This window comes from Melospiza georgiana, chromosome 3 (assembly GCF_028018845.1).
Source record: "Melospiza georgiana isolate bMelGeo1 chromosome 3, bMelGeo1.pri, whole genome shotgun sequence".
Lineage (NCBI taxonomy): Eukaryota > Metazoa > Chordata > Aves > Passeriformes > Passerellidae > Melospiza > Melospiza georgiana.
Window position 1 is genome coordinate 42,660,775 of NC_080432.1, and position 26,426 is coordinate 42,687,200.

At 40.7% G+C, this 26,426-nt stretch overlaps 1 protein-coding gene across 2 annotated transcripts in view; it reads right to left on the reverse strand.

Moving 5' to 3' along the window:
- DAAM2 (dishevelled associated activator of morphogenesis 2) overlaps window positions 1-26,426 on the reverse strand; it is a 172,989-nt gene that overhangs the window by 84,162 nt on the left and 62,401 nt on the right. For both annotated transcript variants that reach the window (XM_058020231.1, XM_058020230.1), the window contains exon 3: window positions 10,297-10,386. In XM_058020231.1, the coding sequence (XP_057876214.1) occupies window positions 10,297-10,386 (90 nt within the window). The remainder of the gene's footprint in view (window positions 1-10,296; window positions 10,387-26,426) is intronic.

The window sequence follows — 26,426 nt, forward strand, 5'->3', positions numbered from 1 at the left end:
ACACAAGAGAATTTTTTAATGCCAAGTTCTAAAAGGTTTCTCTTCACTGTTCATAACATGTCCACTGTCTGTTTTTCCAGTGACACTGCTTGCTTTAGTTCACTTCTGCTCGGGGCCCTTTTTTAAGAATGATGACAGTAAGATGGCCAGGGCAGCCAATGTATTTTTAATTTTTCTCCATCATTTAGCCCTTCACTTTTGAAAAAAAAAGTTAGGAGTTGTTGGACAGGTGAACAAAGGAGATAAATACAGTTTGAGGGGCCCACAGCTCTTTAGCTGCTAGCCCAGTATTTGATGTATCACTCGGGGGCTTTATCTCCATCCTTTCAAAAAAATCAGGTAAAACTGTTTCTACCAGCTTTCATTTCTCTCACTTAGTACATCTGCAAAGTGTTTGGGGTACCAAGTACCTTTCAACATGACTGATTTATCATGGAAGACAGTGTAACATACACCTCAATTAAGACACATTGATGAAACTCTCACATCTGCAATGAAAACTAAATAACTCTCCAGAAAGTAGAAGGCAATTCCTTTCTTTCTCTTCATGCCTGTCACTATTTTCTCACAACAACTCTTTCCTGTGTCCATTTCTAAACTTCTCACTAAAAAGATAGGAATTCAGCAACTCTTCCTGCTCAGTATTCACTAGCTTTTTTAAGGCTCATGAACACTCAGTGAAGTTCAGAGTGATCTCTGCCAAATTTGCTTCTCAAACACCACATTACAATGTATTACAAATAACACATAACAATGTATTATTTACACATTCTTTGCTCTTGCATATCCACCAAAGCAATAATCTGAATGGTGAGAACAGCGCTGTACAGAGTATATGTTATTATCATTATCATTATTGCTATTATTACATGCCATTAGCAGGATGGGCTCATACTTGGATTGTGAAGAATCAGAACTTGTGCAAGAGGACAGACAAGGACAGAACATAATCCAGTGGTATCAGCATTTACATGTACATACGTCCCATGCAGCAGAACTGGACGGCTCGCCATTATTTTTGTTCTTAAGTACATCAAATTACACCATGTTAGCAGGATGACAGCTGGATAAATGTTTCTCTTTTTTTTTTCCTTTTTTTTTTCATGCTAGGGTCAAATCTGCTTCCACTGAGTCCTCCCAAAACTCCCACAGAAGGCGAGGCAAATGCAAAACACAGCATTAGGCATGATGATGACAATTTTCTAACTCAGGACTATTTTGGGCCTGATTTTTGATTAGCGTTGAGTTCTAACTTCAATGGAAATTAGAACTCTACTACTAGCTCACCTGAAAAGCACAGACCTGCAAGATGGACACACAAATTCTGCATACTCATAATCTCTATAGCAAATACCATGGCAAGTTTATGGCACTGACATCTTCAGCAGTCTGACTAAGGAGGTAAGAAGGCATTTTTTTTTTTAAGGAGCAGCTAAATTTTTTTTGTTGGAGAGGAGAGAACTAAAAATATTCCATGCTGTTCCCATGGGGAGCAGGGAAGAAAATACTTTTCAATTATACATAAATAAATATATAATTTCAAGACCCTGACCCAAGGTAACCTCTTACGCTAGGATAAATAAATGAGTCTGCAACTGTTGGCATTGCAACGTGGAAAACATAAACCAAATAAAGCAGGCAACTTGGAAAAACTTATCTCCTCTTACGTCCACTACAATGTGGTCTTTTAGGTGTTACACTTCCAAGCCATAATAATGGTATATCCTCTGAATTGTGCATGCATTTTTGCCTTCTTGACCCTAAACTTACACTTTAAACCATTACAAGAGTGACTTCAAGGAAAATAAAGAGGAGTCTCTAACATCATTAAGCCTGCTATAGTGTTTCTTCAAGTACACACTTTGAGGTCTTTACTACAGAAGCAAAACACATGAAGAAACAATTACAGGAGGTCCAAGAGAAACCATAAAAAACAGGCAATGATTCTTCTCAAGCATGCTGACCTGCTTAAAAATAATTGGGCAACATCAACAAATTTATATTATAATTATGCAAAATAAAATTTCTAAATTCATCATATGGAACCATAAAAGTATGAGACAGTGTCTTAGATGAATCCCCAGTTTTATTTTTCCAGTGAGAACACATTCTCTGCATTAAAAGATGTAGAAGGAGATGTATATAATTTTAGCCTTTATTTTACATTGTGTTAATGGTGCTGCCCAAATTTGGGAGCTAGTGCTTCAGCCAATGACACACATTGGCAGGTACCATCAATCAAACAGTGTTTCACATTGAAAAGGCCAAGTACACCACTACTCAGGAAATGTGTGGTTTTGCTGCACTGGTGACACTCTTGCAGCATTTTATTGTTTTCTTTTAAGTCCTGTACTTGTCATAGGCCAGAGTTTCTGAATTTGATTTTCTTAAGCCTACTTGCATTTATAGTAAAGTAATTTTTGAAGTCTCGTGCCTTTCTTCCATACCTAGACTAAAGATACTGAAATGACCCAATGTCAGCATCAAGCTAACAAATCATTCCAAACATCTGAGCATGAAGTCATTCTGCTAACAGAAAAAGGAACAGATGCTGGTGGGAAAAAAGGAAGTTAACTCCACAATTGCTGGCATTTTCCAAACATCAAGCTGAAGGAATGCCGTGGTTTGCAAAGGGCAACATCCTCCCACTGTGACTTCCCAGCATTATGAGATTTCCAGTGAGCCCTAGGCAAACTGAAAGCAAGTCTATTTTCAGAGAATTAGTTTGAGAGATTCTACATTTCTGACTGTTTCACCAGAAGCCTTCTAAGCTAAGGAAGTCATGCAATCTTCCCAGACACAAAGAAACCATGGATCCCAGGCACTGAGAGGGAACCAAATAGCATCTGCTACTGCCTGTTTCAAGGAGATGGCCTCACAGCAGTAATACAGGACAGTATACAGGAGGTTGCATGAAGCTTTATTGATGCTCCCTTTCTTTATAGGGCCAGACAGCTGCTTTCTTAGTTTGATTTATGAACAGTGTAGAGAATGACAAATCAATTTAGGATGGAAGAGGCCTTGAGAAGAAGGGACCCACTCAGAGCTGATGTCAAAGTCTGATAAGTTTGTTCAGGTCATTGCCAAGGTTTGAATATCAAGTTAAATTAAAATGTTGACTGAAGCTGAACTTCAGCCACAAACTTCCAAAGCATTGGTAGGAAGGGAAACAATTTTCTGATGTACCAAAGACTTCAGATAAAGTATAATTCTTCATATGCAGTGTGGCTTTGCTGGCCTTTGCCCTGTGGCCATGAGACACCCTCATTGATTAATCATCAATACTGCTAATTGTGACATTGCTTACACTGAGCACTCAAAACACCAACACAGCTTCTTCAGCCTCCTACTGCCCACCAACTGCTATTGCTGTTAAGCTATCACATGTGCCGTGAGGGTTACCCTGTGTTTTCCAGACTTCCCAGGGAACAGAGAGTAAAAGTACCCACCGCCACATCCCCTTCAACACTTCTGCAGAGCTGAAAGAAAATCTCTCATGAAGTCACATCCAAGACTCATCAAACTGTGAGTCCTTACAAATGGCTTCTCAAATAGTGCAGCAAACCATCCTCTGTGTTCACGTCTGCTGCTCCCAGATACCACATATGGAACAACAACTCTAAAGAAAGGAACTTATAAGGGACACATTAAAAGCTCCTTAAAGCTATAAATCCATTACCAAAACAGTTTAATATTCCAAATCAATAACAGACTCTAAGAGTATTTCAAAGAGGAAAAAATAATGCAAGAAGATAGAATTGAAAACAATACAACTTCAAACCACCCTCTTCATTTATTATGGGACAACCACGTGCTTGGCAGTCTTCATACAGAAAGGATGAACCCCAAAGGGCTTTCGTAGCTCAGAACAGACAATACAAAACCAAAAATCCACACTCAGACAACACAATAGTGTGATCTTCATCTGGCATACTATATCACTAAATGAGACCAGATGAAGAACCATTTTCTCTCTTCTTTAGGGAAAATGTATCATCTTCTAAATAGCTCAGAACGGGCTGAATGGCAGATCCCAGAGGGATCTAGTGGCCCAGGGTCTATTTAGAGGCCTTTCACTAGTGATGTCCCCTAAGGTTCAATACTGGGTCCAGCACTGTTTCACAAGTTCATCAGTGACTTGGAAGAAGGAACAGATGCCTCCTCATCAAGTTCACAGACCAAGCCAGGAGGAGTGGCTGGTACCCCAGAGTGCTGTGCAGCCCTTCAGAAGGACCTTGACAGCTTGGAGAGATGGGCAGAGGGGAACTGACTGAAATTAAACTATAAGCGCAGGGTCCTGCACCTCAGGAAGAACAACTCCACGGATCAGCACACGGTGACAGCTGTGGTTGACCTGCTGGAAAGCAGCTCTGTGGAGAAGGACCTGTGGCTCATGCCCTGGTGAGGCCACATCTGGAGTGCCATGTCCAGTTCTGGGCTCCTCAGTACAAGAAGGACGTGGAGCTCCTGAGTGCGTCCAGTGGAGGGTAACAAAGATGATTAAGGGACTGGAACATCTCTCTTACCCGGGAAGGCTGAGGGAGCTGGGCCTGGTCAGCCTAGAGAAGGAATGATGGACAGGGGATCTTACCAATGCCTATCAGTATCTGAAGGGAGGATGCCCAAGAGGATGGAGTCAGGCTCTTCGTGGTGCTGAGCAATAGGACAGGAGGCAACAGGCAAAAACTGATGCACAGAAAGTTCCACCTAAATATGAGGCAGAACTTCTTTACTGTGTGGGTGACCAAGCACTGGAATAAGTTATCCAGAGAAGTTGTGGAGTTTCCCCCAATAGAGATATTCAATAATGGTCCAGATGCAACCTTTGCCACATGCTCTAGAATAACCCTGCTTGCCACAGATGATCCCACTGGCGGTCCCTTATCCATTTTGTGATTCTATAATCTCAATATGTATCTCCTACTTTAAAGCAGGAACCCGAAGACACGAACTCCTATCTAAATACATCAAGTGTAATGCAGTCTCCTGCTCTTAGAACCTCCATACGAAGACTTAAATACAAAGAAAATACTTTTGCAATAAAAGCCCTGTCAGTTCACTTTAGCACAGAAATATTTCACTAACTGTCTCTCCATCTTAACCAATCTGAAACTATGCTTCACAGTGCAAAACCACAGATGCACAGCAGCCTTAGAGCAAACAGTAAGTGGAGAAATTTTCACTCACTTCTGAAAGCTTTCCCTAAAGGCAAGGAAGACTCCAGATTTTATATTTGCATCTATCTTGTCCTTCATCCCTGGTAGGCTACAGTAATTATATAAAAAGCTGCAAAAGCAGCGTTGAAATCTGCTGGAGGGATTTAAGTATCTTACTCTATATCCAGCTGCACAATATCAAGCTATACTTTTTATGGGGACATTTTGCTGACAATCCAAACCTCAAGGGCAAAGCTCAAACAGAAACTCTCAAAGAAAGAAAAAAGGCCCAAACCAGACATGTAGACATTATCTTCAATAATGCTAGACAGGCAACATGGGACCAAAGTGGGAGTTTGTGAAAATGAGCTGCAAATGGTATAAAAAGACCGTAGTAAAACTACTAACAGCTGATGTCCCACTAAGGCTAGGATTCTCAAGAGTATTTCAAAGCCTATGAGGATGCAGCCCTGAGGTTAGGAAAAGAGAACTGAATGCAAAGTGATGGTGCTTCTTAGTGAGAGAGGTGTAAATCTTTTTAGGAGGACACCTGGGGTATTCTGCACCTGGACTGCAGCCTCAGTGGTTCAGCAGTGATCTGTGACCTCAGCCCAAAGGACTTGGACTCCTTAATGATTGTACAATGCACAAAAGTGTCTTCTACTCTGTCATTTCTGCTCCTTACAGTGGGCTCACCCAAACCCAGAAACTTCATCACAAGATCATCATAGAAGACAGGTAAGTGCAGAAAAGAAAAAGAATGAACAGTGCTTCATTTGAAAATATATTCAGATATTTCAGCATCTGTCTTGGGGAAAGGGATGCTGTATGTATCCAAGGCATATGTAAATAGCGCAGGGAAAAGGTATAAGATGATGGCATGGCCAAAATGCTTCCGAAAAATTTGCTAACTACCTGTTCTTTCCTTCAGGTAGAGAGAAATGCATTTATGCATAAACATAACAATGACAGTTCTTTGAAAGTTTAAAACAATTTAAATCAAAGACATTTTGGAACCAAGGAGTTTCATGACTCCTAATTTAATATCCAGCTTATTAGTTTTTATAGTCATAAGGTAAATGAAAAATATAATTAATAGATATTTAAAAAATAATTACAGAGGATGATGTCATGAAGGATATTCTTTTATTTTCTGCATATTGGCTGTTATAGACTGTGGTTCAGGTAAATTTTCCTCAATTTTTATATAATATTTTGCTATTGTGGAGAATCTCTTTCCCATAATAGAAAAAGTAGAATAAATTTACATATTACAAGTACGCATTTCTTCTCAGATGCCATGAATGGCTACTTCCAGAAAGTTTCAGTGTGCTGCTTATTACCTCACTACTTGACTTTAAATAATATCACTTGAGTAGATAAAGCACAAATCAACTCAAAGCAACTATTTTAGGATACCACTAAAATCACAAGAGCACAAGATAACACTGAAATATTTTGGAGATCTCAACATATTATTAGAATTGAAGAACTGAGATTTTTGTTGGGGTTTTTTTTTTTGTTTGATTAGAAAAAGCTGCATGATACAGCTAGTCCAGTCTGACTCGTGTTTGGAAAAAACTTTGCTACCAATTTTTTTCCTCAAAGAAAGACAGCAGTATTAAAAAAACCTAACTTGTTTAACTGTGCAAAATGTGTGCGCTTGCTACTAAAATCTACTCAGCCAAAGTCATACAAATTAGTCTCTGGAGGCAGGAAAGGCCATAAAAAGAAAACAACTTGACTTACTTTCCAATAGCAATAAGTCTAACAGCTTGTAGGGCTGTTCAGAAGGCAATGAGCTATGGCCTGCACAATGAGGGCTCATTCTTAGAAACACAAGCTGCATCCAAAGCAATGTGTGCTGAAGCACTGCAATACCTGCACTTTTAGGGATCCCAAGATGAGCTTGTTTATAGATGAGACAAACGAGCAAACAATTATTTTGTTCCATATAATTATTTGATTGCTATTTAATGAGGTTATGTATGTTAGTGTCAGCTCCTGGTAAAACAGCACTGAAGAACACTGGTTTTCTAAACTTTGACTTTGGAAATTTGTAAATAAATATATTTGAAATCTTGGTCTAGTGCTTGATTTAATTCCTGCAAAACTCGTATCTGTTAGCAAATCTAGAGAGAGGAGTTACAGAGGTGTTTTTTGTAAGTTTAATTTTGCAGCTTAAGGTGAGACATGAAGATTATTCTAAACTAAACCAGAATAAAATACCTGAACTTAGGGAGGATGCTATGATTTGTATTTTCTACATATGGCCTTAATTAACAATATCAGTGGAAGCTCCTTCTACAGAGGAAGAGGCAATCTAAAACATGTACTGGTGGTTTGGGTAGAGGGGTGCCATCAGTGGTGACTAATCAATGATTCCTCTGATGCAAATCAAGCCAACTGCATTTCCCATTGTCCATCCTGTACTGGTTAATGTCAAGGTATAAACCAGCTAAGATTGGGAAGACATTAACATTTTCCAACAGACCAGCCTTCATTCCTTATAAATAGCTACTCCACAAATGAGAGCAAAGCACCCGCTAGAGCTGCTAGCTAGAGCTACTCTTTTAGGTCAAATAATCAGTGATTTGTTTTTAATATTAACGGTCTCAAATATGTACCCAGAATAGCCAAAAGTGACCAAAGCAAGCATGGCTGTGAAATACTGTGTGAATGCTACTCTGTAGGTATCATTCACAATTATGAAATTTCAGTTCAGAATTCTGCCACCTTTGACTCCTGTGGGCTGTTTGACTGACAAGCTGTGCCCCTGGCACACAACTTACAGTGCACAGACCTACCTGCCTTCCTCCATCTCTTCAGAAAGGCTTGATATTAGGAACAGGTGGAATGAGTTTTGTAATACAATAGTGACTTTCTGCCACCACATTGGAATCAAATACCATAGAAGATTACATCTAACATCTGACTGCCAAGATAAATGTGTGTCTACAACAATGACTAATCTTCATTTTTCCAAGTGACATTTGCTTATTTAAGGCAGCCCACTAATCTCACCACCTTTAGAGCACATCAGGAAGCTCTGAATTTCCATTGTTTTTAGAACTAGAAAAGGCACCTGAGATTAAAAATTGAGAACAGTTGGCTCAGTCTGCACTTCTTGACCTTGTAATTTATTTGTTTCTACTTGCCATATCTCAAAGCATAGGGTCCTGCTTGCCAAGAACCCAACATCAGCAAGACAAAGCCCTCTGGGGGCTTGTCCTGGGTGTGTGGAAGCTGAAAGTGTTCTGCCAACTAAGAAATTGGCCCTTTTGTGGCTAAAATCAGACAAAATTCTTCACGGAAAAGGGGGCTTTGCTTTCAAGTGAAGCCTGGCACAGGCTTCTCTGTCACTGCAAAAAAACAATGATAGGTGGATTAGGTAGTGGGCTAGAGAGAGATGTCATCACCAATCATCTGACTGCCTGTGAGGGAAACAGTGAATAACAATGGACAGTTAAGGTTTCAAGTAATTGAAAGTATCTATAATGTTATGAATAGACATCTGGCAATGGTATCCCATCCCAGTAAGTACATCATTTGGGATAGCTGGAGTTCAGCTAACTGAAGTTGCATAAGTGTATTATGAAGATTTTCCAGTATGAAGCTTCTTTAACTTTGGAAGTTTTTAAGATTCTTACAGCAAAGCCACTGCTGTAGAACACAGGGGGAAACGAACAAACAAAAAACCCCAACAAAAACAAAATTCCCAATGTAATGAGTGAATCCAACCAACATACTAAATACATTAAAGCCCAGATCATCTTGCCAAGACTGACTGGTTCGGGAGGTAAGATGTCTCTAAGACAGCAACCAATAGATCCTCTCCTACCAGAACTGAAAAACCCAGCTGAGCTGGCCAGCAAAAATGTCAAGCAGACATTAATCACAGCAACCTGCACCTTCCCTCCACTTGCAAGCACTGTGTACCAGCAGTAAAAAGGAATGGAGATAGCACGGAAGACAATGGAGCCTAGACTGCTCTTGTGCTCTATTGCTAGCTCAAAGCCACTGTAATTAATTGATTTCTATTAACTTCCCTGTGTGAAATTAAAAAAAACCCCAACCAACAAAAAACCCGAAGACAAAACACCCTGATTGGACTAGTTTTCTTTAGTTACATGGTAAGAAAGCTCACTGTCCTCACTTGGAGACAAAAAGGCAGCAAACACAGGATTTAAATCTGCCAAGCTCAGTATTGAAGTCTAAACCTCCTCTTGTACCTTCTGTTACGCAGACTTATGTTTAAATACTATGATGCTATCATAGAATGACTTGCACACTTGGGAAATAAAATTAACCAGCAAACCCAGCACAACTTTTTCCTCCTAACATGTATGGCAAATAAATACATGCTATTGGAGTTATCTTCATTTCTGACCTTGTGTTTCCCAGAGAAGCAAAACTCTTCCAATGCCACATTAGTGTAGAAATTCTTTGTTGAGAAGTTTCACAGCAATGACACAACTTATCCATTCACTTGGCCATCATTCTGCCAGCAACAAAATATTAGTGCTATTGATCAACCTCTGATTTATCATCCCTTTACTGGTTTGGCAGAAATTTGAAGACCTTGAAGGGAGGAGTGTTACGAGCAGGTGCTCCTTGCTTTTCAGTGCACTGTGGAACATTTCCTACAAACTCTGGAAGACCTTGATCTACCAAGTTCTAAGACATCACTATTGTGGTGTACTTTACAGGTATTTGAAGACATTCTGAAAGACTTCAGCAATACCTTTTCTATTTTAAGTAACCTACAAAAGTTTTTAAAAATTCCTTAATGCATTTCCATGATAGCTGTTCTTTCAGCTCAAAGAAAAAACTAACAAACCAACCCAATCCCCCCACAAGCCCAAAACAAACAAGAAAACAAAAAGAACTCCAAACATATAAACGATTCAAAATTAAACAGTGTACTATTTTAAGATGTTAAGACCCTCTTCAGAAATCACAAGTACATACATTACTTATCAGAAAATTGTGCCATATCCATGCTGATAAAAATCCTTCCATCACTTACTCATGTTCTTGAGTAAATAGTAGATAAACACATAGCTCAAATCAAGATGCAGTTATGAACATGCACACAGAATTTATTGGTGAGCTACTCCATTGAGGACAATAGTAGTACCTTCTTTTTGCTGCAGTAAATCTGCCATTTCTTCTCTGGAGGGAGTGCAAACATAGCCTCTCTGTTCTTGTCTGTGAGATCCAATTCATCCTGAAGATGAGAAAAAGAAAAACAGTAAAAAAACAGTCATCAGCTGCATTGGTAAGTTCTAATAGGTTGAGAGGTTTTTGGATCAGGCATGTTTGACTAGCCTTCAATCAAGAGGACTTAACAGCTCCCAAACACTCCAAAGATTTTTGGTTTCGTGATGATTTCCTTGCTACCTTGAGTTCTCCCTGTCAGAGCACAGCCTATGAAGAAAGGCAGCCTGAACAACTCCCATGTCAAACTTCCATTACTAATGATGAGTGAAGGATGGGACGGATCACAGGAATAGGATGAAGTGAAAAACTCAAAGCACTGGATTATGTGACACAGACATTCCTTATGACGCTTAGAGAAAGGCTGAAAGTTTGATACATCGTTTTTTTCCTGGCTGGGAATACCAAATTGCTCTTCTGTAGAGAAATTGAACTATTTCCTTTCTATCCTTCAAGCAAAGGCCATGAGACAGTTGTCATGTCATCAGCAACCTACAGGCTGAAATGTTTCTCCAGATGTTTGTTCTCTAAACCACACAGTCCCCATCAAAGACACCCAGCATTTCATACATAAAGGACAGAACTCCACAGTGCCACATCAGGCTGATCAGAGCAGCATATTCAGTCTCTGTTAAGAAAAGTGAGCTCAGAAGAACATACCCTCTTAGAGCTGAGCCAAGCTTACAATTGTAAAATGAAGGATTATACTGTGATCTGGAACTGAGCACCAAATTCCACAGCTGCGGTTACTCCTCTGTAAAAGGTGAATAACAACTGATTCTTTTCCAATGCATGTCTCTAAAACTATCAAACAAGAGATTGCTACTTCCTCTGTGTCAACCAGAACAGGGCTCCAATCAAAGCTGCCAGTTTTAGATGCTAATAAAGAGAACTAAGCAAAAAAGAATGGTCTTCAGGGCAAGCAGACTGTATGAGCAGGGACAGATGAAGATGTCTAAATTAAGAGTTTCAGTAATATAAAGACAATCTTCCAGTAATGTTTCAGTGAAGCAGTTCTAGCAGAGGTTTGAGATTTTTCCCTATGTATTTGAAATATTTGGAGAAGGAAGTGTCCAGGGGTCCTATATCAAGATGACATTGTGGCACTAAAATGCTGCACACACAGATTCTGGCACCCACACTAACCTTGTCCAAGCAGAGACAATACCTCTTTAACTCAGCCCAACAATGGCTCATTTGGAAAGTGTTCAGGGCTGGGAAACTTGTGAAAACAGTGAGCAAAATTGCACACTGAGCCTGGTAGCTGCTGCTGACAGATTTAAAAGCCCACAGAGATTTAAGCTGCAAAAAGGTACAAAAGAAATGCAAACAGTAACAAGGCGAGGTCAGTGCCAGCAGCCCAAGGTAGAAGAAGCTGGAGGGTTATTTTAAACAAGGAAAAGTTTAAAGGGAAAAAAAATTAGCTGTGCAAAAAGAGTGCAAACCATGTGGAAATGTTTAGTGTGAGTTTCCAAACAAGGGGGCAGCCAAGCGAGGCAAGGAGTTTTATCCTTGCTATACACAATTAGAAAACTCAGGCCAGGATCACATTCTTGGGGGGAGAGGGAGAGTGAAACTACATGTAAGGCCTTAAGACAAGCAAAGGAATGCTGCTAGAGGTCAAGCATGTGGAAGGGAAAGGAGGGGCAGATAGGGAATCAGAAATGCCAAGTTTGGAAGAACCACCATAGAAGCCAGAATATACATGAGCTGTCTGGGCTCAGCTGAATTCTTAGGAAAAAAATGATTGTTTTATTGACCTGCTTAATGAATGCTCTTACTTTTTTTTTTTTTTTTTTTTTTTTTTTTTTTTTTTTTTAATACAGTGCAGCTAACTTGGTTTTTTTAATCCATAGTTCTTTTTCTGGAATCTGCTGGCAGATCAGACAAGTAGCAGAAGCTCTGCACAGAAGCTGAGCATTAAACTAAATGAAGATCTCAAATCAATACAGTTCAAGACAACCATTTCATCAAAAGAATGTACCTGTTAACCAAAACCACCCTGAGGACAGGATTCTGGCACTGCAGCTTACAGACACTGCCCTGGATACTGGCAGTATCAGGGATATAAAGGTAAATCTCCTTTCAATGGGACAATAAGAATATGCAACTTCATAATTTTGCATCATGACATGCTTTTCAGGACAGAAGTCTAGAAAGTTAGTTTGAAAGGGTGGAAGATACTGAGGGAAAATAGTGCATCCTGCATTATTGTGACTCAGGAGGGTAGAGGGAGCCAAAAGAACTTTAGAAGTCATCCATTAGCTCAGGTAGCATAGTAACAAGGAAACTATTCAGGGTTTCTAGGCATAAGAGGATCACCAGAGGTGGACCCAAACACACCTGCCTGGAAAACAGCACATGAAAAATGCCTTACCCTTAACTTTGAAAGTTTGTGTGTGTCTTTGTTAGGAGGTTAAAATGCTGGGTTCTAATGCCCAGGACAGATGGGCAGGGAGCAAGCACAAATATTCAGCAGGGAAAGAAACATGTCCAGAATGCAAAGCAGTTGAGTTAGGACTCAAGCTCCTAAACTCCCTTTCCTGAAGTTAGTGTTCAGCAAGGTGTGCCCCTTCACTGAGAAGAAGAAAGGAGTGGGAAGAACTGAAGAGGTCTGCATGTCCTCATCTACCTACACCAATCAAAACCTACCCTATTAAATTTTTTTTAAAAAAATTTTAAAATTTAAAAAAACTACCCTATTTAAAAAAAAATCCAAAAAATGCAAGAAACCCTTGCAAAATATAAGAGACATAAGATCGTCTTCAGGAACTCTCCAAATCATTTTACCTCTGTCATTCTATAAAAGATGAAAAAAAGATCACTGTGACTACAGGAAAACCATGGATCTAGCTACAAAAAAAGACCCTGAATTAGGCAGGCTATTTTTCTATTTTGACTTGGGATCCTAATAGATGGCACATAAGGAAGCCTGCTGTCTTGGAAGGAAGCAGGAGGAACAAGAAAAAATAAATTTCAGGAGGGTAATTTTGTTTGTGAACAGGTCATTCTGACCCAAAGACAGAAGCAGATCTGTCAGCATACAGAAATTCAGAGTGCAGAGTTAGCTCAGTGATGGCAAGTGGCTATTGAAAAGAGAAAGGAGTTGCCAAATTCAGCAGGAAAGGGGAAGAACGACAAACTGAATGCGGTCATCAAGACTGGGGCTGGAGCCAGACTAAGGAAGCCAATGTGATTGAATGCCCAGGGAGCAATTGTAAAGGGCAAGGAAAAAAGGGTCGGTCAGAACAAAGCAGGTTAAAGTCCCCTCCCCAGCACCTATGCAAGCTTCCCAACAGAAACATGGTAGTCCCTTCTACACCTTGGATGGGCTCCTTGGTTCCAGCAATTCATGCCAGAGTGACCCTGCTCAACAGAACTCAGCCTCCTGGCTCTTAAAAATGCTTGAAGTTGCAGAAACAGAGATTAAAAGGATATTTGCCAGGTTGGACTGAGGAAGACATAAAGCATGCCTAGTTAATAGTGTGTACATTTCCCTCCTTCATTTGTTTCCCACTTTATTTTATCTAGTGGTGGTTAATTCAGTTAATTTTCACTTTCTTGTGGGCATTTTATTTACTTACGTAGATTGAATTTCAATGATAAAACATTTAAAAAGAACTGGAACTGGATTTGAGGTTCAAATGCTTCCAGTCCAGTTCTCAGGCCAAAAGAGAAGATGGCCTCCATTCAAAATGGCTACAACCCAAGGAAATAAGAGACAGAGAGAAAGAAGCAGAACAAGAAGGAGGAATGGGTAGGAAATGTAAATCCAGTATTTTGCAGCATTTAAAACCACATTATGTCCCTTGTTTTTGGGAACATTCATCAGAGCATGAAAGCTGGATTAGATGCTGGACAGCCACCAGCTCAGTAATGATACTCAAAGCTCTAAAAAAGCATTTCTCACCTAGACTGGACAGTTCTTTGTTTAGTGACACAAAATGAAATTAATAAAGGAGAAAAGTAAGATTTTGGTAATGTAGAAGAGTGGTTCACTTGGAGAGAGACACACTAAAGGTGAACTGTTAACACCTACCAACATGCCTGCCTCTCTAAAGGAGAAACCTCAAGGCCGTAAGTACACAGAGAACCACAGCTTCTGCTCTCCAGCATCCCCTGATTTGAAGTCAGAATCACAGAGGCCAAGAGCCCCAAACTTGGTTCTCCAGGGATATATGGACACTCATGGGAGGAGACATCCTCAGTTTCATTTTCTCATTCTACTCATCCCAGGTCCATTGGCTGCTGGACTTACCAGTCATGGGGAGTTTCACACTGACTTAAGGTCAGACAGCTGCTTTATTTTGAAAAATACAAAAACCAACAAAAACAACCAACCAACATTTACAGGCTAGTGGGTTGTTTTGTTGTTGTTGTTGATGTTTTGTTTTAGCCTCATAAATGTTTAATGAGTCATGCACAGCATTTTCAGCATTACGAAACCCAGACTCCTCATATGATATGTCTACTGCAGGCAATAACTTGATTAATATGGGCATAACAAATACTTTGCCAGAAGAAAGAGGACATTTTGCTTATTTTCTTATGTTCAGTTGGATAATTGTCTTATTTCATCAATTTCTTATGTTTTCAGCTACAGAGAATTGCAGTACACTTTTAATTTTTTTACCTGTAGGTCACAGTTTCTCTTACTTACTCTCTTGGGAGAGTATTCTGTCTATAAGCATCCTCCCCAGGCCTGTGTTTCACATTTAATTGCTATCTTTGTGATTGAGAGATGTTAATGATATATAAGCATATTCTGATTTTTTTTAAAACTTTGTTTCTACCTACAAACATATTCAGGCAACTATTTAAGCATTATTTTAAAATGATATGCTTTTATGATCCTCAAATGGAATAGCTTTGACATGAAATCAATCTTTATTTTACAACATAGAATCCAACACTAAGCAATAACTCATATGCAAATAGGCTTCAGAGATGCCTATTTTGACTGTCTGATTACAGCTCTGTTGCATTTATTGGTTCTTTAACAGCTGATGTGTACTCAAGCAAAAGAACAGCCAGGTCTTCACATTAACAGGCTCCTTGGGAACCAGATGGCACAAACTGGAAAAGCTCCCCAGAAACTCTACTCTTCTTTGTTAAACTCAAAATGGAAACTTTAGAACTTCCAGAACAGATGAGGGCAGCAGTTACTTGCCCTGTGACCAGCGCCGAAAGTTTCAGAAGGCTGTGTGAAACCCCTTCCAACTCCCTACCTCAAACAGCCTGGCTGATTTTGTGTTACACATGATTTATTGTCTCTTTCAAGATGGTGATAATAATGCTGTTTGCAATATTTTTTGTGCAGTTTGCTCCATCACACCAGCATTACCTTTAATGATTCTTTGTGAGTCATCAAAAAGGAAAACTGAGATTTTACACACTCTAGGACAGGCTTCACAATTTGAAGATTATTTATTATAACAACTTGCCTGGAATGCTCACTTCAAAAATTTATGTTATGTTCCATGGGTACATTCATTTTGACGTTATACCCACTGTATGAACTTTATTTTAATGCACTGCTCTTACTGTGCTTGTTGTCCATACTCCCCATATTCCTTTCATTCCCATGTTCATATTCATATTCCTTTTTTCCTTTCTCTTGTACACACCTACCATTTCTTTTGCCCCTCACTAATCTTTTTCTCATTCCCCTTGACCTTTTTCACCTGTCAAGTACAAATGCACTCTCCCTCATCCACCTCATCAATCATTCTTTCTCAGTCTCTTAACAGCACCCAATTCATCCAAGTTACAAAATCAATTACAATGCACTGCTGCCAGTATAAATTCCCTGTCCAGTATGATACCTGTTACTTCAGGCTCCCCGAGGTCATTTATATAGATGTCTGTCACCATGTCCCCAAAGAGGCCACATTCCAGTTCCACCAATGCTCCCAAGTGCCTTAGCACAGCTGACAGCCTTATGCTCTGAACAAATTTGTTTAAATCTTGTACAAAGTAAACAGTGACTATGGCACACCGTGGGATCCCATCCAGCATCCACTGGCAGGCCCCAGAGAAGGTTCATGTTCATGTGTAATTACTTCAAGAGGATTGTTGATGGTGGGTTAATCAATGCTGGAACGCAACTCAAGCAAACACAGGACAGAAGGCACTGACATGCCTGGGACTTTAGAAGAAAGAGAAGCAGTGGAAGGAGATCAGGGGCAACATTGTCAGCAGCACACTACAAGCTTTTGGAATAGAGAATCTTATCCAGCATAACTACTACCACTTTAAAAAATGGACCAAGTAGAACCACGTTGCTAACACATGACTGAAAGCTGCATTTTCACATTAACAACAGCCCCAGAAACATTTATATTTCTGTTATATTTTGTTTCATGCTGCCTATGCCAGAGTCCATTGGGAAATAACAAGCAGGTTAGTCTGGTTGCTCACATTCAAGCTGTGCCTACCAAAAAGGGAGTAGCAGAAATGCTCTTGTCATAAGTCCAGAGGCAGCTGTCCAAAAAGCTGTTTCAGAGATAAGCGCAGTGAATGAATAAAGTAATGAACCAAAACAATCTTACTCAGATCTCAGTCTCTGCAAAGAACTTAACGAATCCTTCAAATAGAAGAGATAAACCTTGCCTATTTAATCACTAGGTCTACCTCCAGGGGACAGTATAAGCTTGTTCCCCTACAGTTTTTCTTCCACTGTTTTGTTCATTCCAGCTCCCCAGGCTGACTGTAAGAGGTAGCCTGCAGGAAGAATGCTCATTTCCAATGCTGAGGAGGTCAATGAGGCATTCTGAAAGACTGCCTGTCTGAACTGTCAGTGTATGAGGCTCATTTGACTGCACAAACCACCTACACTCCAGTACAAACTGGAGCAATGAACAGTGCAAAAGTTTTTGATCAGTCAACAGCATTACCTCCCACACAGCCAGCATATCTCCAGGTGAAACATATTGGTCAAAAACTGCCACTAGGGCACCTGGTTTATGTGCTAAGCCACAGATAACCCATGAAGTAAAAAGCAAAATGAACCCCAAAACAAGCCAGTCCCTCCCCTAAAGCTCTTCTATCTCATCCTTACCCTTTGAATAAAAGCAGCCTTTGTAAAGCACACGAGCAGCACACTGTGAGAGGCATGGCAGTAACATTTTGATCAGTTTTACAACTGGTAAGCATTATGTTCATTATGGTAAAACATCATTGCGTTCCATGCATTTGCATACACATAGTGTGTCTATGTGCAGATATGCATGCCTCCCACACCTTACATACACAAGAACCATACACACAAGGCATATCACGTAACATCGGCCCATACCCACAATGTTTTATCATTACATTCGTGCATTAGGAAACCACTGTGCACACATGAATTGCTAACCCAGCCTGTTGGCAGAGGAAGCAATGTTTACATTTCAGCTACTGCCACGGATCTGACTGTAAAGCAGAGAAGCAGACAAACAAAAGGCTGCGATTCCCATTACACTCTTTTCCTCCTTGCTTTTTCAAAAAGTTGCAGCTTTAAAACACCTTCAGTATTAGGGGCCCAAATCTCTTGATTCTCAGTCATAACAGTACAAGACAGAAAGCACCTGATGTTTACATACTGAAAGATGTGTTTCTCCTCTACCCTGCCAACACAGAAGTTACTCATTCTTAAGGCTTAGGAGCAGCATCCATGAAAGACACTGCTTTTTGGTGGAGAAATTCTTCATATACAAAGTCAACTAACATGGCTCCCTCTCATCCCCAGATGTGCCCCTCATTGTACTGCTTTTTTTTCCCTTCTTAATCACTGGTTAATTGCTTCCTTGTTTCCTGGAGAAGAGCTAAATCCTGTCCTTCTCCTACTCCTCAAAGTCCTCTGTGACTTGACAGCACACAAGTACACATAACCAGCAAGGCCTGTTGTGGCAATCCCCTGTCACAGACCACTTGAAACAGCATCTGCTGTTCATTTTTCTGTCCTTCACAGGCAAACCACATGCTTTAGACAACAATCTGCTGGGCCAAACAGAAAGAGAAAGAATGAGGAAAACCAGTACCTTCAGCACTTCATGCAACAATACACACAGGTGTTCAGAGAGAGAAAAAGATCAAGACTCAGACAAGCACTCTCATATGCAGGGCTATAATACAGGTAGAGCAAGAGGGACATTCCATGGATATGATTGGGCATATGAGAACAGTAATGTAAAACAGCTGTCTGTCATCACAGCTTTTTCTGTTAAGGTGGGCTGCATGTCCATGTCAGTGAATTTAAATGAGCCCAATGAGAGGGACAGGGATAAAAATTGAATGGTCAGGCTCATGTCTAATCTAAATCCCTGCTGCTGCAATTTAAGCCTATTACTTCCGGCCCTATCACCACTAATGTGGTGAGCAGATTTTTTTCCTTCCTCTTGATAACAGTTTCTGAGGCTGTTAAAGACTGTTGTAATGTCCCTTCTCACTGAGGCTAAACAAACCCATCTCTTTCAGTCCTTCTTTGAGGATATGTCCTCTGGATCTCTCACTCCTCCTCTAATTGACTTCTGGCCTTTACCCAGTCAAAGTACATCTTTCTTGAATTGCACTGTTCAAAAGTGAGGACAGTGCTCCAGCTGAGACCTTACCAAAGCTGAGTGCAAAGTTTATTTCAGGCATCTTCCAGACTGCCCTTCTGGTTGTATACTCCACATATTCCATAGAGCCAATGACCTTTATTTTTATATAAAACCCCTCAAAATCTTCATGACTTATGTTCACTCATGCTCAACTATAATCCCTAGTTTTTTCTCTGAAAAAAATAGTTCCTGGCTGCTTTCTGTCTTGAATTATCAGACTTGTTATTAAAAGGAGTTTTAACTGTCCCCCATGAATGCCATAATTTTTTTCACACATTTTCCCACTTTATTTTAAGCTTATCTTTTAACATATGTACAGTATAGGTATGTGCCCTGTGACACACTCTAGAGAGAGGCCCTGCTTACTGAGGACTCATATTGGGGATATCACTGAGAGATTACCAAGCCTCACACGGTCAGCTGAGTATTATCCACTGCTGTTGTTTCAAGTGGGCACAAGCAATAGGAGCAGGAGCAGTCTGAGGAGTACCCAGAGGGATTACAGAGCTCTGGGAGCTATGGTAAGGGACTCTGGAGGGCAGGTATCTTTTCCATCAATTCTTCTGGTCAAAGGGAAGGGGTTTGAAAGGGTCAGTTCAATCTGGTAAATCAACTAATGGCTACAGGACCAGCGACATCAGCCATGTGTTTGGTATTTAAACCATGGGATTCATTTTAATAAACCTGGTCTTCTGGTGCTGACAGGTCCATCTGTCAGAGAAGGGGAAGAGCATCTTCAGTTACCATGTCAGCAAGATGGTGAACAAGGCTTTCAACTAAAGTTGCTGGGGAAGGGGAGCCTCAATCCATCCACTCCTACTAATCTGATGTCAGTGTCAGCAATAGATATTAGATATCTACTAGACAGGGACCACATGTCAGCAGGAGAGCACCTAGAGAGCAGCAAAAAGGAATTCCAAGCACTGCTGCCAGTAAATCAGAGTCATCAAAGACCCTACTAAAATGCCTCCATATATCATGTAGCATGGGGAACAAACAAGAGGAGCTTGAGATGTGCACATGCCTGCAGGGCTTTGATCTCACTGGCATCACAGAGGTGGCTCCTCTGAGCTGGAATGGAAGGCACTTTAGAAAGGTCAGGTAGAGATGATGAGGAGGCAATGGTGCCCTCTCTGCCAGTAACCAGCTGGAGTGCATGGAGTTCCACTTGGGGATGGGTGAGGAGCTGACTGGGAGCTTGTGGGCCAGGTTCAAGGGAGGACAGGGACAAGTGACATTACAGGGAGTCTGCTGTAGGCTGCCTGACCAGGAAGCCCTTCTGCAAACAGGAGCAGGCTCACAGTCACAAACCCTGTTCCTCCTGGGGGCTTCAACCACTCCCATATCTGCTGGAGGGACAGCAGAGCAGAGCATAAGCAATCCAAGATTTTCCAGGATCAAATTGAGGATCATTTCCCAATAGATGTGCTCTATATTTCACCATCCAGTCAATTAAATGAAAACACCAAACAGAACTCAAGCTATTCTACCCTGATAGAGTTTTTTCACCATGACAGGTTGCAAGTCCTCTAGTGCAAGTGCCAAATTTACCTCCACATTCTGATTATATACACAGTACCAAATACCTCTCTCAAGCAGAGCTTCCAGCATCAGCATATATAACACTAAATAAAAATAAAATCTGCTGTTTCAGCACAGTGCCCATTTCCCACCCCTTATTTCCTTTCCCTCCCCTCATTTCCTCCCTCCCTTCCCCCTCCCTGTGCCAGGGTTTGTTTTTTGTGCCAAGGTCCTCTAGCTGAGACCCTGTATGGGAAGGGAGTTGTGGGAAAGGTTATTAGGAAACTGCCACCTAAACTGCTACCTTTCCGGCTTCCACACCCTCTCCCTCCCTACAAAGTCCCCTCTGTTCTGTTTTAATACTAATGAGTTCAGAGGAGGTTCCTAGGCTGGAGCAATTCACAGTCTAGACTGTGCCAAAGCACACAGGCACACACCTCTCTGATCGCTTCCTGCCCAAACACAGCCCTGCTGGCTCAACCTTCAAAATGTGGGCTGGGGATTGCTGCTGCTGCTGCTCTGCCAAAGGCAGCCTCAATTTCCAGGGGCGTCAGTGCCACCTACTCCTCCCCTCACAGCTTTATCCTCTTGTGTGCACCGTATTTGCCATATGCCCCTATAGAGGAAAACAAGGGTAAGTCAGAGCTTGGCTGACCTTTAAATCTCTGATAAAATATTACGTAAAAGGGCAGGAGGAACTGAGACGCTGGTTAAGAATTTAATGAGCAAAATTAACATCTTGTTGAGCTTTGGTTGTGCAACTTAGAAGCACATGCTCAAACTTATACACAGGGTAAACTCACAGGAACTGAACTAAATAAACATAATTTTCTGGCAGAAGTTCAGGTTTACACAGACAAAAGCAAAATCAGAAGTTAGTTTAGTTGTTCGCTTGCCCTCTGAGTTATTATTCCAAATTTGGTAGTGCAAACCAGAAATCAGAATGGCCCAAGCTCCATTAAATTGAGTGGAGTGGACTTACTCTGGATTTATACCAATGGAAAATATTAATTAAATAACCTCTTTTAAATTGTAACAGACGAAACCTCTGAGCTTAACCACCCTTAACAGTAGCTGGCTCTATAATCTACAGCATGGATTTCCAACATCGAATAGACTGAGAAGTTTATCAGTCTCCTTTTCACTAATTGTTAACTTTTACTTTAATAAATAAAGATGATCTGTATTTACTACTAATCAGTCCAGACCAGCAAGAATATCATCCACATATAAGGCTTCTGTTATCTCTGGGTTGAAGAGGAGGGAAATTCCACAATTCTCTTCCCTCACATAAACAGAGTATTTCCACAGTCAAACAGTGAATTGAAGGCATGACAGTATATTTGGTTATTCAATCACACCCTGTCCTGTCTCATTGCTCAAGTATTCTGATAAGCAGAACAGAAACTACTGCACTGACATCACTGGGCTTAAGAAAACACCCCCTAGGATGCTTTTCTCTCCATGTTTCCACTGAAGAAATTATGAGAAATTTTCACAAAATGCAGCAAAAAGAATAAGAGAAGAATGAGCACGTGCCTTGCATTGTCTCCTAACAACAAATCATAATTGCATTTAGTATCTGGTTAAGCATTTGTAATCCAAAGTTCTTCCACATCATTAATGGATAAGCCAACAGCTTCACACCAAGCAACAAAACTTGTGCAGCTGTTCCTCTCTATTCAAGATGTAATGCTGAAACACAGCCACTAAAGCAATCCCAATGGATTTTCCATGACTCAGGGATCTCCCTGGACACCCTCCAAACTGTGAAACTGCAATCTGCTTTCCCCTTGTAATTTCCTTCAGAGAAGTTATTCTTCAAGCCTCCACCTAGTAAACTATTGCATAACACTGTTGTGCATGCTGCTAACCTTTTCCAAAGGTTGTTAAGTGTGGGCAGTCTTTCCTTTCCTTTATGTGGTCAACAAATGATGGGAAACTGCAAAATTAAAAGACGCCCTGAAGCGTTTTTAATGTAAAAGTGCATAGAATATACAAATGTCGACTAGGGCCTTTTGACATACACCACTGGGTCTACAGGAAGGCAGTAGAGTCTTGCATCAGATTTTCCCTACAAAAAGAACCAGTAGATAAGAGCAGGGCAATGTCTATGACAGGAGGCAGCAATAGAGATTTGCTCCCAAGTTCTTCAAATAAAATACCATTTTTGCCATTGGAAGACTCCTGTGCTGCCTATAATCTACACATGCTTCATCTTTTCAGCACCTTTTCAATATGGCTACAAATATGCATTAACACTGGCCTAAGAAGCATTACTATTCCCTGTTTCATACAAGGGGAAAAAACCCTCACAAATGCATGAATTTAGTTGTGTAAATTTGCAGGGGTAGCTAGGAAAATGCAATGTCCTTGCAAAGTTTTCCTCCCATCAAGCTTACAGACAAGGTAGCTAATGTTAAAAGCTCTGCGTCAGTGCTGTTGCAGTGCCAGGTGGAAGGCATCTGTCCATACTCCCTAAGAATAAAAAACATCAAAACAGAGCAGAGTGGCAGTCTGGTGTGATAAGTGACAGAAAAAGCACCTTCTGACACTTGCTTTCCATGTGCTGCTCGCACCTGGTGCTGAAGGATGAACAGAAGGACCTCTGCTGTATTGAGTGACACCAAAAGCTTCTACTTACCTAGTGTAGAGCAAGGTGCCAGGAAACTGCTGACCTGAAAACCTTGTGCCCTAAAAAGGGGCTACTCCATCCACCTCACCTGTAGCACCTTGTGCTCTCCATCTTGGAGTCTTGCACACCAGGCAAAGAAGAGGCCATTTCCCTCCAACAATGGAAGAGCAATCCCAAATCACCTCAACATATCCCCTAAATGACAAACAACCTTGAGTACTGTCTGAAGATAGAATCCACCTACAGAAGGGCACAGAGACATGACACAACAAACCGTCTTCCCCCTCTCTCCCTCAGGCTGTATGATACACTATCAGAGCCATGATTATATCTGATATAAATTGTTACTAGGTGAGCAACTACAGAAACTAATCTTAGTCAACATATTAAACAGATGATACTTCATGATTGTTATCACCTTCTTCATTCAATTATCTAATTTTGTTAACAGTTCCACTAAAACCCCAACTACAGTCTACCTCCCTAAAGATAACTACTATCTGGCAAGACACACCCCATCCTGTTTCTCAATCTTTTCTCTTCACTGGAAAATTTCACTGCTTCCCCAGCTTCAGGTGAGGAATTATTATAAATTATTACAAATTTATAAGGTCTTCATTTACAGAGGGCCTCCCCTTTCTTGCTGACATCAGGCTAAGCATCAAAACATACCTCCTACAGTATCTCAGATCTGGCTCTTCCTCTATAAGCTGCAGAAGAAATAGACATCTGTCATTCAACCTCCCTTGATCACCATTCATTCACTCCAAAAACACAGCCAAAGATCTTGACCTAGAATTCATTCCATATCATCTCCATCTTTGCAATCAGTCTTCACTCTCCCTTCAGCACCACAGCTATTTCATTTGTTGTGTCTTTTTCTTCAATACTGTGGAAGGCACTTTTCCTTCTTTTCACAATCTCCTGCCCAGTTACAATCTGGTCAACGCGGTCTTTGCAAGACGTGGTACTTTCCTCTTGTTATTTCTCACAGATGCATTTCTGGCTGGCACTTTCTCCTCCCATATTATCTTTCTTATCTGTTTTATAACAATCGCTCACCTTTCCTTAGCAGACCAAATCTAGATTCAAATATTCTCTCCAGAAGGTGAGGGATGAGGTCTTAATAATAGATTTCTAAGTCATCAAATAGAACTCTGAAAAACATAAGACACTAGAAAGAGAATTGAAGGATAGAAACCGCAGAAGGGCAGGAATCATACTCAGAGAAGCCATCCCAAAATGTTGGGGCAAGAGGACATCCCTGTACTGCTGCTGTTCATGCTATTTCTACTGAAGAGAACCCACTCTCTAGGTCATCAGGCAAAGTGGCAGGAAATATATAAGAATGTCGGTGCAATATTAGGAGGAGGGTAGAAAATTGTCTATTCTGTATCCATCCAAGTATAGCTGGAAAAGCTCCAGAAAGCTGAAATAGAGATAAGTTAATTTGATCCTTCCAGCTAGCACGTATGACTCCTACTATCAATATCATCTCAGTGTTTTATCCCTTCAGCAGCCCTCAGGCTCAATCCAGAAAGTTGCTGACACTTTGTTACAGCCATAATGGAACACAAAAACCATTCAAATATTAATTATGCCTTACTAAGGAAAAAGGCCAGAGTAGAGCTTTATGTTATTTTTTTCTTCTTATTTTATGCTGTCTAACATTTGCATCTATGCAAAAACATGATAGTATTAGAAAATCAGGTGATAAAGTTGTTAGAAACACATGGCCACAAGATTTCTGCACATTAAGCACATCTACCCTATCCATGATTTCAGGGTTAGGATATCATGACAGCTCTTGAGAATTCAATAGAGGGAAGACATAAGATTTACAACTTAGCACTTCCATCCTCTAGTGGTAGATCTGTTCTTTCCCCTCCCAAGCTACATATCTATTGTGGTCCCAAAATCCAGTACTTCTCTTTTGCCCTACATGTACTGCATGCATTTCCCTGCACGTTCCCATGAAACAAGAGCACTGCCCTGATAAAAATACATAGTCCTGTGAGAGCTTCCTCAGGCATGTCATGTCTACTGTAAGTAAATCATTCTCAGAACACACTCAGACACTCCCTTTCAAGTATTCCAACCATGACCATGACCCTTCCCACTTTTCAGAAAGGCAGTCAGTATGCTCTTCTTAGGATATTCAGAAGCCAACAAGCACCACAAATACAAAAAATACCACACAGGCCAAATTTCAGTCAATGGAGAATGATTTAACTCTGCTGCTGTCTTCGGTGAAACTGAACTGGCTTACACTGGTTTCATCTAACCCTAAGTTTTGTAGTAAAGCAATAAGATCTAAAACTCAGTATATGCCTGTACAAAATCCTTAAAACTGCACATGTGCTTTGGTGACAGCCCCAGCTTCTTCACACCCAAAATCTCACACATAAGACCAGGTTTGGATTTACATTTGTTTACACAGCTCTATCGATTCTCAGACACAGAGTGTGAGACTTGGCTCCCATCTCCTGCTCCTCTCCCAGCAGCTGTGTCTCACACATTTGCACAGTGACTGCTGCTTCTCACACAGCTGGTCAGGGAGCTGGGAGCTGCCAGCCAGCTGCACCTGCTGGAAGGGAGATTGAAGTGACAGAGTAGCTGGTGCTGCACTCAGGGCCATAAGCCTGTCCCTATCACAGGAATCCAGATGCAGATGAGCACCTGAAAGGGGAAGCTGTCTCTGCCACAAAGCCTAAAATGCAATACCTCTTATGGATTTGGACTTGAATTCAACTACAGAAAGCTTCTTAGAGTGCATTAAAATCAGAGATTTCAATATGCAAAACACATGTCCACGTGTATTTTGGTGTTAGAAACACATATAAAGCATAACCAACATTACGAAAACCTCTCTGTAGAGCAGGAAGAAAAGAAGAAACATATCCTCCACGTGAAAAAATTAAAAAGAGGAATCCTGAGTATGTACAAACTTGGACTATGCTGGACATAAAGGAATTTTGTGCATAACTAGCCAGACTTTGATACCATGAAGAGCTTTTACCTCCTGAGCCTTAGTACCCTTTGCTTCAGAAATTTTAAACCACCTGGTTCTTTTGCCATTATTATAATAGAAGACAATTGCATCTGAGTGCGTGAAAAATATTGATCTGCCAACTATAAACTAAGCCAAAAGAAAGGGACGTCTTGGTGGGCTGCCCACCATCAGTGAAGAAAGTGATTCGCTGATTCGCAACCTCTAAATTTTGGACTGTTTCTACTTTCAGAGACATCATCTTCTACTCAAAGGGCAATGCCAAGGCTTCTTCCTGGATATGAGCCTCTTTTCAGGAA